Source organism: Anoplopoma fimbria, chromosome 2 (genome assembly GCF_027596085.1).
Source record: "Anoplopoma fimbria isolate UVic2021 breed Golden Eagle Sablefish chromosome 2, Afim_UVic_2022, whole genome shotgun sequence".
Lineage (NCBI taxonomy): Eukaryota > Metazoa > Chordata > Actinopteri > Perciformes > Anoplopomatidae > Anoplopoma > Anoplopoma fimbria.
Genome location: NC_072450.1, coordinates 14,856,364 through 14,870,827, shown reverse-complemented (window position 1 = coordinate 14,870,827; position 14,464 = coordinate 14,856,364). Strand labels below are relative to the sequence as shown.

The 14,464-nt window shown below is 39.8% G+C and overlaps 2 protein-coding genes across 3 annotated transcripts; one reads left to right on the top strand and one right to left on the bottom strand.

Annotated features, from left to right (window-relative positions):
• Positions 1–1,235: 1,235 nt before the first annotated feature.
• mis12 (MIS12 kinetochore complex component) lies at positions 1,236–5,349 on the bottom strand. Its single transcript, XM_054612515.1, has 2 exons — positions 4,609–5,349; positions 1,236–3,437 (listed from the first exon to the last, which is right to left on the bottom strand). Exons 1-2 carry the CDS (start codon positions 4,996–4,998, stop codon positions 3,168–3,170), a joined length of 660 nt encoding a protein of 219 aa, XP_054468490.1. The 5' UTR covers positions 4,999–5,349; the 3' UTR covers positions 1,236–3,167.
• A 207-nt stretch (positions 5,350–5,556) lies between these two features.
• ppm1g (protein phosphatase, Mg2+/Mn2+ dependent, 1G) lies at positions 5,557–14,236 on the top strand. 2 transcript variants are annotated; one of them, XM_054612504.1, is made up of 14 exons: positions 5,557–6,409; positions 6,645–6,781; positions 7,359–7,428; positions 7,788–7,873; positions 8,134–8,263; positions 8,369–8,480; positions 8,939–9,132; positions 9,403–9,581; positions 9,694–9,825; positions 10,865–10,967; positions 11,469–11,600; positions 11,793–11,922; positions 12,120–12,219; positions 12,508–14,236. In XM_054612504.1, the coding sequence occupies exons 2-14, from the start codon at positions 6,671–6,673 to the stop codon at positions 12,706–12,708; spliced, it is 1,680 nt and encodes a 559-aa protein (XP_054468479.1). In that variant the 5' UTR covers positions 5,557–6,409; positions 6,645–6,670; the 3' UTR covers positions 12,709–14,236. The 2 variants fall into 2 exon arrangements, with proteins under 2 accessions (XP_054468479.1, XP_054468471.1); XM_054612496.1 differs by having other exon boundaries at positions 9,400–9,581.
• The last annotated feature ends 228 nt before the right edge of the window (positions 14,237–14,464 follow it).

Sequence of the window (14,464 nt, the reverse complement as noted above, 5' to 3'; positions counted from 1 at the left end):
GCTGTCTGTCAACAGAGAAAACAAAGTGTGTCTTCCTTTTCTGTCCTCATCGTATACATTTAAAAGCGGTCTACAAGGGTCCCACATAAGTCAAATAAATAAGTAGCCCCCCCACCACAACATCTCCACAGACCCAACTGGATAAATGTGAATGGTTGGTGTAAAGTGAGTAATCAATAAAGATTCAATCAGTGTCCAGTGGAGGAAGTAAATATTACATATATGTCAACATAGTATATTCAATATACTACTTCATATACAATCTTCTACTTTATCTCGGATAAAACCAGACTTGGTGGTAGTTTATCATACAGTACTTAAGTATAAAAATCCACTCATCATCCCATCATGTTTGCTTTTATTATTTTCTTTATTCTAATTCTGTTCTCAATCTGGCAATAAGAGTTGAGTGCAGATTGATTTGTCTGCAGTGTGTTATCACATCACAAAAAGTCCTCCTAATACTTCTTACCCTGACATAATGCAGGATATATTCAGCACAGACCATTTTAAAGCTGTCCATGTAAAAACATCTCTATCATAGAAACCACTGACCAGTGTTTCTGGGTTGGATTTATAAATATTGCCAAGCCAAAGGAAAAAGATGAAATATAACTCTGCCTCATTTTCTTTACGACACTAATTTCAAACAGCACTCTTTAAACTGAACAACAAATTGGTTTGTCAAGTGATGCTTGTATCCTTAATCAACCTCAGAGGTGTTTTGGAGTTTCTATAGCAATACAAACCAACAAAAAGCTCTAAACAAGAAGCAGTTACATCCTGTTACATCATTATTCCCAAGAAATACTGCTCTACTAGCACACATAAACAGAAATAATGAGTTGCTCTAACAACTCCCCATCTGGACTGATCATTTCTCAAGTTAATCACAACAGGCAGGTGGGGCACAGACACACACACACACACACACACACACACACACACACACACACACACACACAAACACAAACACACTCCAGGAATGTTAAAACAAATGTTTAGTGTTTACACTACACCTCTTGTTGTTGTTTACTTTCACTTGCAATTGTTGTTGTTTGGCACTGTGAATTCGACATCAGCAATAACAATTACAGCGAAATTCCTCTTCCAATGTAATAAAGGCTTCAAGTTGTGGATATTTTGTACTCATAGATTATTCACCAATCACAAGGACAATGGATATCAGTTTGCTGTTGAATTTTGAGGATCAGAATCTGGTTTATTGCCTCGTAGTTATCACGTATCCACAAGGAAATTGCTTTGGAGTTATGGTGCATAACATCAACATAGTAAGGTAAACAAAGTAAGACAGCAAAAAATAATTTAAAGTAAAAGTTAGTCCAAAAATCAAGAAACATAAATATAGAATATAAGAAAATTGCAATAATAAAAAAATAAACTATTAAATGATATTTAATATATCAGAGTACAGTAATTAATGTTTTATTGAAAGCTCTAAGGATTATTTTTTCACCTTCCCATGTGAGTCGGGCGTTCAGAGGCTGTAATTACATCTTTCAACTCCAGACCATCAAAACAAATATTCTGTCCGTTAAATCCTTGTTGAGTAGCCTGACCCGTGATGACAGCGGTAATAAGTGAACTAATAAGACACAAGTCAAATTTTCTGGTAGCAGTAGACATTAAAGACACATTTTGAAGCTGCTGTGGTGTGAACTCTGTGATGCATCATCCTGCACAAAGCAAATAGATAAACACTAGCGCCCCCTACTGTCCAATTCATATCGCTGTGAAATCACTTTTGTTTCTTTAGTGAAAGAAGTTAAAAGAAATGATCCCACTGTTACATTAAATTATAGTATGCAGTCTTTATGATGATTTTCATATAACTAACTCAGTTTGCTTAACAGAAAATAAAAGTACCAATCAATAAAAACAGTAATTAGAAGAAATGATCATATAGCCCTTTTTAAGAAATAAATTACTATAACTAACTGTCCTGATGGAGAAAAAACATGTTGACACAGGTGTATTGATAAACATTACCTTTAGCTCTGTTATATGCAAGTGTCCCAGAAAGTCATGACAGTGAGCCAGAAAGCCCAACACCAGGACCTGAAACTGAAGCTTTTAATAATCAATAAGTCTTTATTATTTTAAGGAAATAGTAATGATAATAACCTATAGTGTTAGCAAATGTGTACTCTTGACAAACCAAATTCCATCAATATATATATTATACATCACAACTAGAAAAATGTTTTTGTCTATTTCTTGGCCCAATTATGCAATATGAACCAATAGTGTTGCTCCTAATTTCATAGGGATGCTTGGCACATTGTACAGTCTAGTGTGTGCTGTAAACTAGTTAATTTTATTTGAATTCAAAAGAATTCGAACATTTTAAACAACAGTCAAACCTTCAAGCAAAGGCTGGATAAAACAGAATTGTAAATGTAAATAAATGTTCAGTGTCTCCAACTTTGATCTTTTAATTGCAAAACCAGGATTCTTGGAGGACCTTAAAATGTTATGAATGTTCAGTTGCTAGTTTATCAACTAGATAATATTGGGTGAGCGATGTTAACGTGCAGAGAGCGCCCTCTGGTGGACACCACTGCAACTTAAATCTGTAGCTCTCCAGGCAGTGGACACAATATCATAAACGCCTCAACAATCAAATGCTATCCAGTGAAATCAAATGAAACAAAAATATGACCAGCCCCAACGTATAAACCAAGTTATAAAATAATAAGTGTTCTGAGTTTTTGCAACAGTGATGAGTGAATGGGGTGGTACAGTAGATGACAAAAAGTATTAAGGAGTATTAAAAATCAGTTAAAGTGGCAGAGATACATTCATTTACTTTATTATTTACATTACATTTACAAAGGTTAACTAGACTAATATTAGCTGACGTTGCTGTTGTGTAGTTAATAATTAAATTATGATAGATGTTCATAAAGCATATTTTGGAATTATTGTCCTTGTCTTCTTTTCACAGGGAATGAACGTTGTATTCTTGACAAACAGTGGCTCAAACTTACTGTCCAACTAGACAAAAACTGTTGTTAACGTTGGCCAACGGTCTCAACAGAAGAGAAAGATAATGTGTGCAGTTCTATGATATTTACATTCTTTGTTGCATGAATTCATTGTTGATTTATCATCTGTTTACAAAATGAAACAAATGTGAGTCCAGCTCAATGAGGCGCCTTGTTGCAGACCTCCCCGACGGCCTCCTGCAGCTTCTTAACGGACTCCATCACCAGCCGGAAACTGTCGTGGAAGCTGCCGTTACCTTCCTTCACCCAGGCCGCCTGGAGCTCTCTGACCCACATCAGAATCCCGTCCAGCTGTTTCTGCACCTCCCTCTGCTCCTCCAGCTCAGCTAGCAGGGCCTGTCTGGCACAAACTTCTGCTTCATAGGATCTCTGGAGGTCAGCAAGGGACGACTCCCGCCTCAGCACCTCCTTGATGGAGCAGGACCAAGTTAAAACCACAGACGGATACATTAGTCTCCTGTTTTCAGCAACAAACCATATTTGTTAACAAATGCACTGTAAGAATAAACATATAATCATCAATACTGATAGAGTAATTGACTAATTCATTTTATCATAAAACTTTACAACTAAAAAAAAAAAATCAATATTAAAAGGTGAGTTTTTCCATTACTTTCAGTCCTCAGCAGATAGATGCAAAAACCTGTCATCATGTGACTACAGTTTAATACTTAGCTCATGTGATACAAACTGAGCCATCACCATGGAAACTGAACAAACAAAGAATTGTGAATAATTGTGAGATTGTGAGTTTTGATTAATTAAAATGTAGCTTTGAGAATTCCTTCTCACTTATCATCTAAAATATACACTGATAGGGATTACTGTGATGATATTTATCAATATAGCTCAGCCAATATCTGTGGTTAATACCAATAATAATGATTTTATATAAAACACATATACACTTGACAATTCTTTTTTTTTTTTTTTTTTTTTTGAGAATTGTGACCAGGATATACACTGAGAGAAAGCTTTTACAGTTGACATTTAAACAAACTATTTAAAAAGGTGTCACAGTTTCTAAATTAACTAAATTAAATATTTGGGGTTTTTTGTGACTGTATTTGTCACTTTTAACTTTTGTTACTTTATAGAGTGAAATAAACGAGCTAAAATCAGCCAATACATACAGTACCAGTCAAAAGTTTGGACACACCTTCTCATTCAACTACTTTGAAGAACCTAAAATATAAAACATATTCTGGTTTGTTGAGCATTTGTTTGTTTACCACATAATTCCATATGTGTTCCTTCATAGTTTGGATGTCTTCAATATTAATCTACAATGTAGAAAACAATAATAATAATAAAGAAAAAACATTGAATGAGAAGGTGTGTCCAAACTTTTGACTGGTACTGTATATGAGACAATTTATCAATTTATAATCTTCAATTTGATAGTAGATGAGTAAACAATGAGGGATCTGCAGCTTTGTCATTTTCCTTCTGCAAATATTAACATTACCTGGTCCAAACATTCACAGTAAAGTACATGATTTGTGAGTAACTAAACCAGTATACCTCATATATAAGTGTGCATTAGGTGAACTCATCACAGTATTAGTCGCATTACCACCTGTACGTGTTGGGGGTAGGTCTTGTGTAGCTGGTCCTCGGGCAGCAGCACGTTGGGCGGGACGGAGAAGCAGCGGTCGGCCAGCAGCGCCTCCATCCGCCCGGACAGCTGCTTGAACCGCTCCTCGAGGAACTGCTGCAGCTTCCGGCTGCACTCCCGGGCCCGAGACCGGAGCAGCTCCTCGGCCTCCGTAGACTCGCCTTTACCCAGCTGCCTCACGCACACCTTCTCCACCACGGGCAGGATGTCGTACAGGCAGTCCTGGAAGGCGCTGTAGACCCGCAGCATGCATGTCTGCGGGGTGAAGCCGAAGAACTGCGTCTCGTAGAGTTTCAAAGCCGACGGAGGGAGGTGGTCCGCCTCTTCGTCGAGCTCTCCGCGGGCATCCATCTCCTCTTCTCACCCGGGTTTCCCGCGCGCTGTTGAATCGTTGACGTGCATTCTTCTTCATGTAACGTTTGGCGGTTGTCAAACCACGAGGTGGCGCTCTGTCGCCACCTACTGGTGAGGGGAGGTACAGCGCACTACAGGCGTACCATCGAATCACAAGCCAGATGCTGCTCATATAATAAGATATAAAAACATATTATGTTGACACACATAAAGGTCAGTCAGTTACTGGCTGTTAGCCTTTGCACAATTTCATTTTTCTATATATTTATCTTCTATTTGTATTTTATATTTTCCACAGTAATCTTTATTCTTGCAATATACTTTTACTTTTTAATCGACTTTAACACTGGACTGTAAGTTACTGGCTATGTTAGCCTTATGCATACATCTGCATTTGTACTTGTTAATATATTTGTAAATTACACAAATTAAATAAAATTAAGAACCTGATGCTATTAAATATAATAGATTAGATATAAATGATATATCAGATTAGATTTAATAGTTTACAGTTTTATTTTATTTTTTACCAATGTAGTGTATTTTATCATATTCTGCTATACCTTACTATAATGAAACCATGAAGTTGTTGCATGCTGTGTGATGTTGGGAGTTTGGGTACTCAGGAACTGCCCTAACAATGACCTCATGACCAACACACTACATGACAACCTTGTTTATAGTGATGTTTACACAGATGGAAGATTCTAGGTTCTCAGGAAGGTATTTCAAAAAGTGTATGTTTTACGATGTCTGAATGATGTATGTACTGCTCAATATGTTGTATGCCTTTGTGCACATTGAGGGGATGCACAACACAGATATAAGTCCAGCCTGAAGGCTGAGAGCCTCAGTCCATGCTGGATCTCTGTATGGCCTCTGTTCTGCGCAGAATGACTTCAGATGCAGTGATGAAAAAGGAAATTGGACATCTTCCTTTATCCTTTGATATCAAATTATATACTACACCAAAAAGTACATTTTCCTAAACCTATTGATTTGACTTAATCTGTGATGTTTTGGCACTAGCTGCTTATTTCTCAAATGTTTTGGAAAACAACCAAAAATAGATGCAAGATGACTTCAAAGGGACGTTAAATGAATAAAAGTAGAATATTTGAGTGTTGGTGTTTTATTCCCATGGAGACAGGGTGGGGGCTCTTAAATATGTGTGCCTATGAGTGTTTAATCGTTGATATATTTTTTACGTGATGACGTATGACGTACGTCTGGGACACGCCCCCTAGTTCGAACGAAAGGGACGTGCGCGTCCCCTCTCTTCCTCCACAGCTCCTCTCGGGTCCGTCTGTGTTGATAGCGGCTTTTTCCTCTCACACGTGCAATCTCTTCTACGTGAAGCTCTCTCTCTGGGACCCGGTCATAAACTCATCCTGCTCTGTCAGAATAGGTAAACGAGTCCTCAGAGTTGTGTTGGATGTTTCTACAGCTGCGCAGAGGTTAGGGCTGGAAGTTTAGCTGGGTTAGCATGCTGATGCTAGCTAGCCGATGCGTCCACTTTTTGTTGTGCTGTTGCTAATGTTAGCTAGCTAGCAGGCTAGTTGAAGTGTTACAAATGTACCATGTTATACGTGTGTCTGTGGATCTGACGTGTGATGTTTTCCTCCGTGTCGTCTTCTTTCCAGGTGTAAAGCCATATTAACCGACGACCATGGGGGCTTATCTGTCGCAACCTAACACAGCCAAGACCTCCTCCGATGGCGGCAACAGCAACATGAGCTACGGTTTCTCTGCCATGCAGGGCTGGCGCGTCTCCATGGAGGTGAGGGGGGAAACAGAAACGACCTGATCAGAGACAACCATGTTGCTGCTTCTTGCACACAACGAGAAGAAGATTTATTCTTGGTTGTAAATGGCGGGATAAGTGGTCTGAGGCCTCTTTGTGTATGAGTTTGTTTGCACAGGGCTGGTTGTGATCTTCCCACAGTACACACAGTCCGTCACACATCTTAACTAGCTGTTCCCTGAGCATCTGCTGCATTGATGGATTAAATCCTTAATTGGTATGCTGCATTGCATTGTAACGGCTCCCCAACATCGCTAGAGCATGTAATGGATGCCTGCTGTTTTACTCTTGTCTGCTCTCATAAGAAAGTTTTTATATTACTACATACTAGGAAGTCCAGTGTCATTGCCTCATTCTGTTAAGTCCCTTCTGATGAGAATACCAGATAGTTAGCCACAACGAGTTAAGTTATTACACAAAGGTCTCACCTGACTGTACAGGTTGCCCTTTTTTATTACCTGAAGAGAGAGTTGTAATGTCCATGATTTCCAACAATTTGTAAACTGCCACGTTGTCTATTTTAATGTGCATTTTTCTGTTTGTTTTGCCTCAGGATGCTCACAATTGTATCCCAGAGTTTGATGAGGAGACGGCCATGTTTTCTGTCTATGATGGACACGGAGGTAATGCACGTACACACTTTGTTCCATTAATACTGTTTTGCAGGATAAATTCTGGCATGTAAAGTATAAAAAGACTAACTTAAAGATATTTTGCGTCTTAGTCAAATCTTTACCTAATCCTAAAATGAACAATGGACAATACACACTGCGCACAATACTTTTCTAAAGAACGTTTCTTCCAAAACTCATGTTTGGCATCAGACAGCAGTCAGACCCAAATGTTCTTGTCCATTTTTGTTTTTTTTCCCATCAAGTGTTGCTCAGGATTTTATACTTTTATTGTTTGTTTGACATACCTCTGACTTCCTTGTATACACCAACCTATCCTGAGAATTTATACAACCTGTTGTACCATTTAGGTGAGGAGGTGGCTCTGTACTGTTCAAAGTACCTTCCTGACATCATCAAGGAGCAGAAGACCTACAAAGATGGTAAACTTCAAAAGGTGAGAAGCCATGGCATGACCTGTCTTATACATGTTTGACAGAGCAGACGTCTTTACAACCAGAGGTCTGCTCATAGTTACAAATTAGGTGTTGTTAGAGGCAATGAATTCTGACAGTGTGGTCACCATTTGTCCCCTGTTCCACAGTTCTGATGCATTTGAAACACTGAACAGACCCACAAAATGTTCCCGTCAACCAATATTACACTGACGCTTACCCTTTACTGACAAACCATCCTTTTTTTGCATGATGTTTTAAGGCTCTGGAGGACGCCTTTTTGGCCATCGACAGCAGAATGACCACGGAGGAAGTCATCAAGGAGCTCGTCCAGATTGCTGGGCGTCCCACTGAGGAGCCGCCAGCTCCAAAGGTGGCAGAGGAGGACGATTGTGAGTACATCCATAACAACGAGATGTATGTAGTGATGTTGAACTGTCAAATCCTAATTATAATGACATCATCTAAATGTTTCCATGTTTCTGCCCTCCTTTCAGTGGACAACGAGGAGGCAGCTTTACTCCATGAGGAGGCCACAATGACCATAGAGGAGCTGCTGGTACGCTACGGCCAGAACCTCAATGCTGTCAAGCATGCAGCTGCCATCAGGTAGTCAAACACACTTTTTTATTTTGAATTTTCATAAAAAGGACACCAGTGTGGTTATGACTAAGTGTAGTTTGAGCCTTAAAGAGCCTGTGGAACTTCCTGGAAATGTTGCTTTATGGAAAAGTCTACCTATACAGTAATCACAGATTTTTGTAACAGTTGTGTCTTTCTGGCTATCCATAATTGACATAAAACTGAACACATTGCAGTATAATGTCTTGCCTCTTTGAACGCAAATCACCTTAAGTAGGGATATTATTACATATATAATATATAGTCTATTTGAATTCAGTGAATTTAAAAGAATAATCAAAACAATTGAAAACCAGACACATCTTTCTTGGCTTTAGTTACTCTGTGTGTCCAGGTTGTTGTTTGTTGTGTAAAAAAAACCAGTAGTTTAAGACTCATGTGGTTGGCTTCTCTTTTCCCCCCCCTTTTCTCTGTTTTGTTCTTAGTGCGGCTGCTAAGAAAGCGGCCTCCTCGAAACCCGAGGCCTCGGGAGATAAAGAGGAAAGTGGGAAAGCAGAGAAGGAGGGAGTAAATGGAGAGGTGGAGGAGAGCAATAAGAAGGTGAAGAAAGGCGAAGGAGCGGCAAGCGGGTCGAAGCTGAGAGCCTGTCGGAGAACAGGAGGTGAAGGCAGTGGTCCAGGTACGGAACTGAGACTCAGGAGTCTTTAACAAGAACATTGTTGTCCTCAGGAAGATAACATGAGAAACAGCTTGGGTTAATGTTCAAGTTTAAAACTAATTGCAATATTTAAATGTGTATCCTTTTATGTGAAAAAGATCTGCCTGCTCAAATACTAAAAAAAAAATGATTTTAGGAATTTACTGTTGTGTTAAAAGTAAGTAGAAATGGCTTCATGAGTACGCACAACATCTTTATCTGAGCTCTTACCCAACATCTTCTCTACAGCAGCTGACTGTGGAGGTTCAGGAAGCTCCAATGGAGAAGAGAAGGCTGGTAAGGCAGAGGGAGACGCAGGTCCCTCCTGCTCCTCTTTGGCCTCCAAGGATGCAGGAGATTCAAAGTCCAGGTTTTTTGAAGACAGCGAGGAGTCTGAGGAGGGTGAAGAGGAGGAGGGCAGTGATGAAGAGGTGAGAGCAGTAAACCCGAATAAACAGTCTTATTTGGCTGTGAAAGCTTTTCTGACTTCGATGGCTTGAAAGGACTGAAATTGTAATTGTAACCGTTGCTGTTTTGAAATAGGATGGCAGCGAAGAGGAAGAGGGTGACAGCAGTGAGATGGAAGAAGAGGAGGATACAGAGGAGGGAGAGGACTCTGAAGATGAAGAGGAAGAGGAGGAAATGTGCCTACCTGGGATGGATGGCAAGGAGGAGGTGTGTACAAAGGAGATTGAAACTAATGCAACTTACAAATCACCAGTACAGCTGAAATGAAATACAAACACACTGTGCCTAATGCCGGGGATACAGGCTGACTTGACTTCTTGATATCCTCTTCAGCTGTAGTGTTGAAAGAGGAATTCCAGTGAAAATGTCATGTGGGTGGAGCTGAGAAAAGTATTTCTATAATGATAATTTAACTATTTTGGCTTCCAAATTAATTTACCTTTATTCAGTTTAATGTTGAGGTCTGGGGTAAAAGGTGAATGCTCTGGTGCATCAGACCTATGATCACAGATGTTTGTTTAGAGCACAATACGGTAAAATAAATATTAAATATTATCCATGGACAACAATAGACCTTGACTGCGATTTGTAGCAAATTAATGTAATCATCAAGAGTGACCTGGTCAAGTTACGACACTGCTGATTTGTTCACAGTTTTGGCTCTCTGAGTACCTCCCTGATACAAGAAGTTGACTTAATCACCAAAATATTAGGACACCTTTCCACTGTTAACTTGTTCCAGAGCCTTGCCATACACTGTATATAAGACACTGAGTCTTATAACCCTACAAAAATATAGTCATGTACAAATGTTAATTGGTGGAATTAGTCATATGGAAACCATTGTACGCAACATTTCACACATGATCAAAAAAATGTAACCAAGATTTTTGCTTGCTATTTTAGAGAGCTGGCCAAGTTAACAATAATTGGAATTTCCAGCTGTGAAGCAAATGACCAGGCTGCAGTGTGTTGGATAGCCTCATTGCAGCAGAAGCCAAGTTTAGTGATTTGTGATGACTTTGTGTAAATGGAAGAAGCTTTGATGGCTGCCTGAAATTCTTTTCCCTGCAAAAAAATGTCTAAAAGCTTTTAAGTAGTTTGTTTCTTTCATGGGGTGAAATGACATACAGAGATTGTTCTGTTTTTTTTTTTTGTGGAAAGAGGAGTTGGTCTTTTAATGTTGGCGTTAAACACCACGGTGGTTCTAACGTGCGTCACATCTCTCATGTTCATGTATACGCAGCCTGGCTCAGACAGCGGCACCACAGCTGTCGTGGCTCTGATCCGAGGAAAACAGCTGATTGTGGCCAATGCTGGAGACTCTCGCTGCGTGGTGTCTGAGCGCGGTAGGTCCAACTGACTTGATGCCTATTTACCTTAATAGAAGTGTTGCATTGTAAATAGATGTTTAAAATGTCTATGAATTAAACTAAGGCACTTCATGCATATATGTCTAATGCCCCTCGATACCAAGAGAATATTGCTGGTACACAAAGCTCATATACTGACCCTATTAAACAAGCTGGTTATAATAAAAGTGCATGGCATCAAAAAGATACAGGATGTTACAATATTGCACTTGCATGCAGCACCCCCTTAATTAGAAGCACAGCTAACCATATGATACATTTAGGTCATTTTTAGGTGTTAACTCCAATGACAAGTAGATTTCATGGTTGTTTTTCACGTCACTTGAAAGCCTAAAAGCTGATTAAACGTTGGCATTGTTGACTTGAAGGGAAGACCGCCAGTCAAAGTTTTTGGCTCTTGAACTGCATAGTGGCAGATATTTTAATAAAAGGCTTTGCAGTAATGTTTTATTAATTCTAAGAGCTGTGTTGCTGCAGGCAAAGCTGTCGACATGTCGTACGACCACAAGCCAGAGGACGAGGTGGAACTCGCTCGCATCAAAAATGCTGGAGGGAAAGTGACCATGGACGGACGGGTCAACGGTGGACTCAACCTCTCCAGAGCTATTGGTATGGATGACTCTCTGTGTGACTTTTAGATTAGTCTTGTTAGCACTCATGTTAATTACATCAGAAGTAAACCCAACAGCAGGTCTTGGTCAATAATATATACTTCTTTTTTTATTTGGTGGATTCAAAATTGGCATTTAAATCGTTAGCGTGCTCTTGTCCTACGTTTCTAACTTGGACTGTGACTCTCAGGTGATCACTTCTATAAGAGGAACAAGACTCTGCCTCCAGAGGAGCAGATGATTTCTTCGATGCCGGACGTCAAAGTTCTGACGCTCAACGGGGACCACGACTTTATGGTCATCGCCTGCGACGGCATCTGGTGAGTTTTAGTCGTCATAGGCAGTTTATCCCCGTAGTCGATTATTCATAGGGTTCATAATCAACCGTAGTCTTGGGACAGTATATGAACGAATCCACATGACAACTACCATTTTAACATACGTGAGGTTGTTTTCTTTCTTTTTGATCCGTCACGTAGTTGTTGGTGAGCCTTGTTGCCATATGTGTTGTGTGCAGGAATGTGCTGAGCAGCCAGGAGGTGGTGGACTTCATCAGCAAGAGGATCAAACCAGACGAGAGCGGCAAAGTCAGACTCCTCTCATCCATAGTGGAAGAGGTGAGGGAGGGCTCCTGATACACACTTAATACTTGCATACATAATATCACTCCCAGACCAGGCAGAGAACCCACATTAGCAATAAGAGGGAGAATGGCGGGACATTTGTTCAAAAGATGTATTTTATTAGTCACTAAGCTCTTGTTTTTATTTGTTGGAGTCATTATGCCATCTAGCTTGTATCCTTAGTAGACTCCCAAACCTTGACTATGGTACCTCACGTTTCTCATGAATAAATAAATGTGATTGTGCCTCTTTAATTTTAACCCCCATATGTCCTCCCGACAGCTGTTGGAACACTGTTTGGCCCCCGACACATCTGGAGATGGGACAGGATGTGACAACATGACCTGCATCATCATCACCCTCCGGCCACACCCATCCCCTGCTCAGCTAGACGACACCAAGAAGAGGAAGAACCAGGAGGAGGCCGCAGGAGCCGAGCCGGAGGAGAACGGAAACAAGAGCAAAAAGGCTAAAAGCAACTAAAGGCAAAGAGAAACTGTCCCAGAGGGAGCAGCTGGTCCCAGGCTACCCAGATAACACCAGAGACACATTCTGTTTAATCCTTACCTCACGAACATCAATACATTACGATTGCTATACGTAAGATCGGCTGAACTAAGATCATCAGTTTTTGTTCTTTGTTTTAAGCCGATTCTCACCTAAACAACCCCTCCAGTTTCTTTTTGTTTTTGCTCTCGCTGGAAAGAAGCTGGACAAACGCTGACTTCTTAAAAAAAAAAAAAAAAAAAAAAAGAGTCCCAGGCATGTTGAATAGCACATCATTTTCCAATTATTTGTAACTAGAAGGAAGATGCAGAACGAACCAGACCTTCACTGCACTCTGTTATTGTTAAGATCTTTTTCCACACAACACGGCGGTTTCACTATTTTATTTTAGTGGACTTTTAGGATAGCTCTCGTAGTGACCTGCGTCTGATCGCCGTTCACATTCTACAGTGTGACACATGTATTGTCATTGCAGTTTTTGCAATATGAAACCGCACAAAGCTCTCTGTGTGTTGTGTTCAAATTACAAGGCATTCATTGTATCTCAAAGTGCCATAAAAAAACACGAATTCTTTTTTTTTATATATATATAGGCACCGTATCACATCCTCAAGTTATATAAACCCAGAGAAGGGACCCGAAATGGTTGCAGATAGATTTGCATTGTATAAAGGTAACGGTAGAAAAAGTGATTGAATGAGGGGATATTATTGTCTTTTGTAGTCCAAATTAAAGATTAAAGATGCAGCAAGAGTGCACGTCAGTCCAGTGTGACATTGAATGTGTAGCAAGATGGACAGACGGGTTAACGGTACTAGTCCAGTTGCTCTTGTTTGCCATTTTGTATTTTTTCCCCACCCATTCACAGGTGAGGATAATTTTTTCAGTCACACAACAGCCCAATCACCAAGAATATGTCGCCATCATCAGCCCCCCCCCCCCCCATTCCTGCTTTGTGTCTAACAAAATCTGTAAATTTCCAGAGGAAGAAAAGATGCCAGGGTTTTGTGAGCTTGTGTACTTTTCAACTGTAGGATCTGATAGAAGGAAAACGGGCAGAGACATAAAAGACTCGCTGCCTTTCATGTCTCTGTGTCTCCGTCCAGAGAGAGGTGCTGATTGAAGCCCTGGTCCTCCACACTAAGCTCGTCTCCAGGACTCTATCTTTATCTCCTCTCCCTGTCTGTCTCCTTTCTATTGTAACACATTTTTAAGATCATCTTTAGAACATGTGTTTTAAGGTAAAAAGTATTTCCACTCAAATGTATTTTTTTTTTTTTTTTTTGAATCCTTATTGGCAGTACTTTCTTTTTTTTTTTTTTTTTACAAAACATTTTTGTGAGCACACCCTGAAAACGCCCTGACGCTGAACTGTTGAGGTTGCACAAGGTTACTCTTTGAGTGGAAATACAATTTGAACTTCAGAGCTCTAAGACAGTGTAGCTGTAAAGAATAATTGTCTTTATTTGCAGAAGCCTCATTAAAACCACATTGTGTGACTGTACGTTTGTTTCTAGTGTACTATCTCGTCACCATGCCCTTTTTTTTTCCTGTACATAGTTTTTTCAATACTTGTAATTGAAGAAAAAGAAAATGCTTTTTCTTTGTAATTGTGAGTCAATGTGACATTTTTGGTGCATACTCTTTTGACACCAGTATGTAAGTACATACAAATACATTTTTTTAAATAATGAGAACCGTATTCCTGTGTGTTTTATTTAAAACAACCAGT

Excerpts from the sequence above, each read along its gene's own strand:
- mis12 (XM_054612515.1), bottom strand. The coding sequence starts at position 4,998 with ATGGATGCCCGCGGAGAGCTCGACGAAGAGGCGGACCACCTCCCTCCG. Across the intron at positions 3,438-4,608 it reads CCTACCCCCAACACGTACAG|GAGGTGCTGAGGCGGGAGTC; the intron begins GTGGTAATGCGA and ends TGCTCCATCAAG.
- ppm1g (XM_054612496.1), top strand. The coding sequence starts at position 6,671 with ATGGGGGCTTATCTGTCGCAACCTAACACAGCCAAGACCTCCTCCGAT. Across the intron at positions 8,481-8,938 it reads AAGCATGCAGCTGCCATCAG|TGCGGCTGCTAAGAAAGCGG; the intron begins GTAGTCAAACAC and ends TTTTGTTCTTAG. Across the intron at positions 9,826-10,864 it reads GGATGGATGGCAAGGAGGAG|CCTGGCTCAGACAGCGGCAC; the intron begins GTGTGTACAAAG and ends ATGTATACGCAG.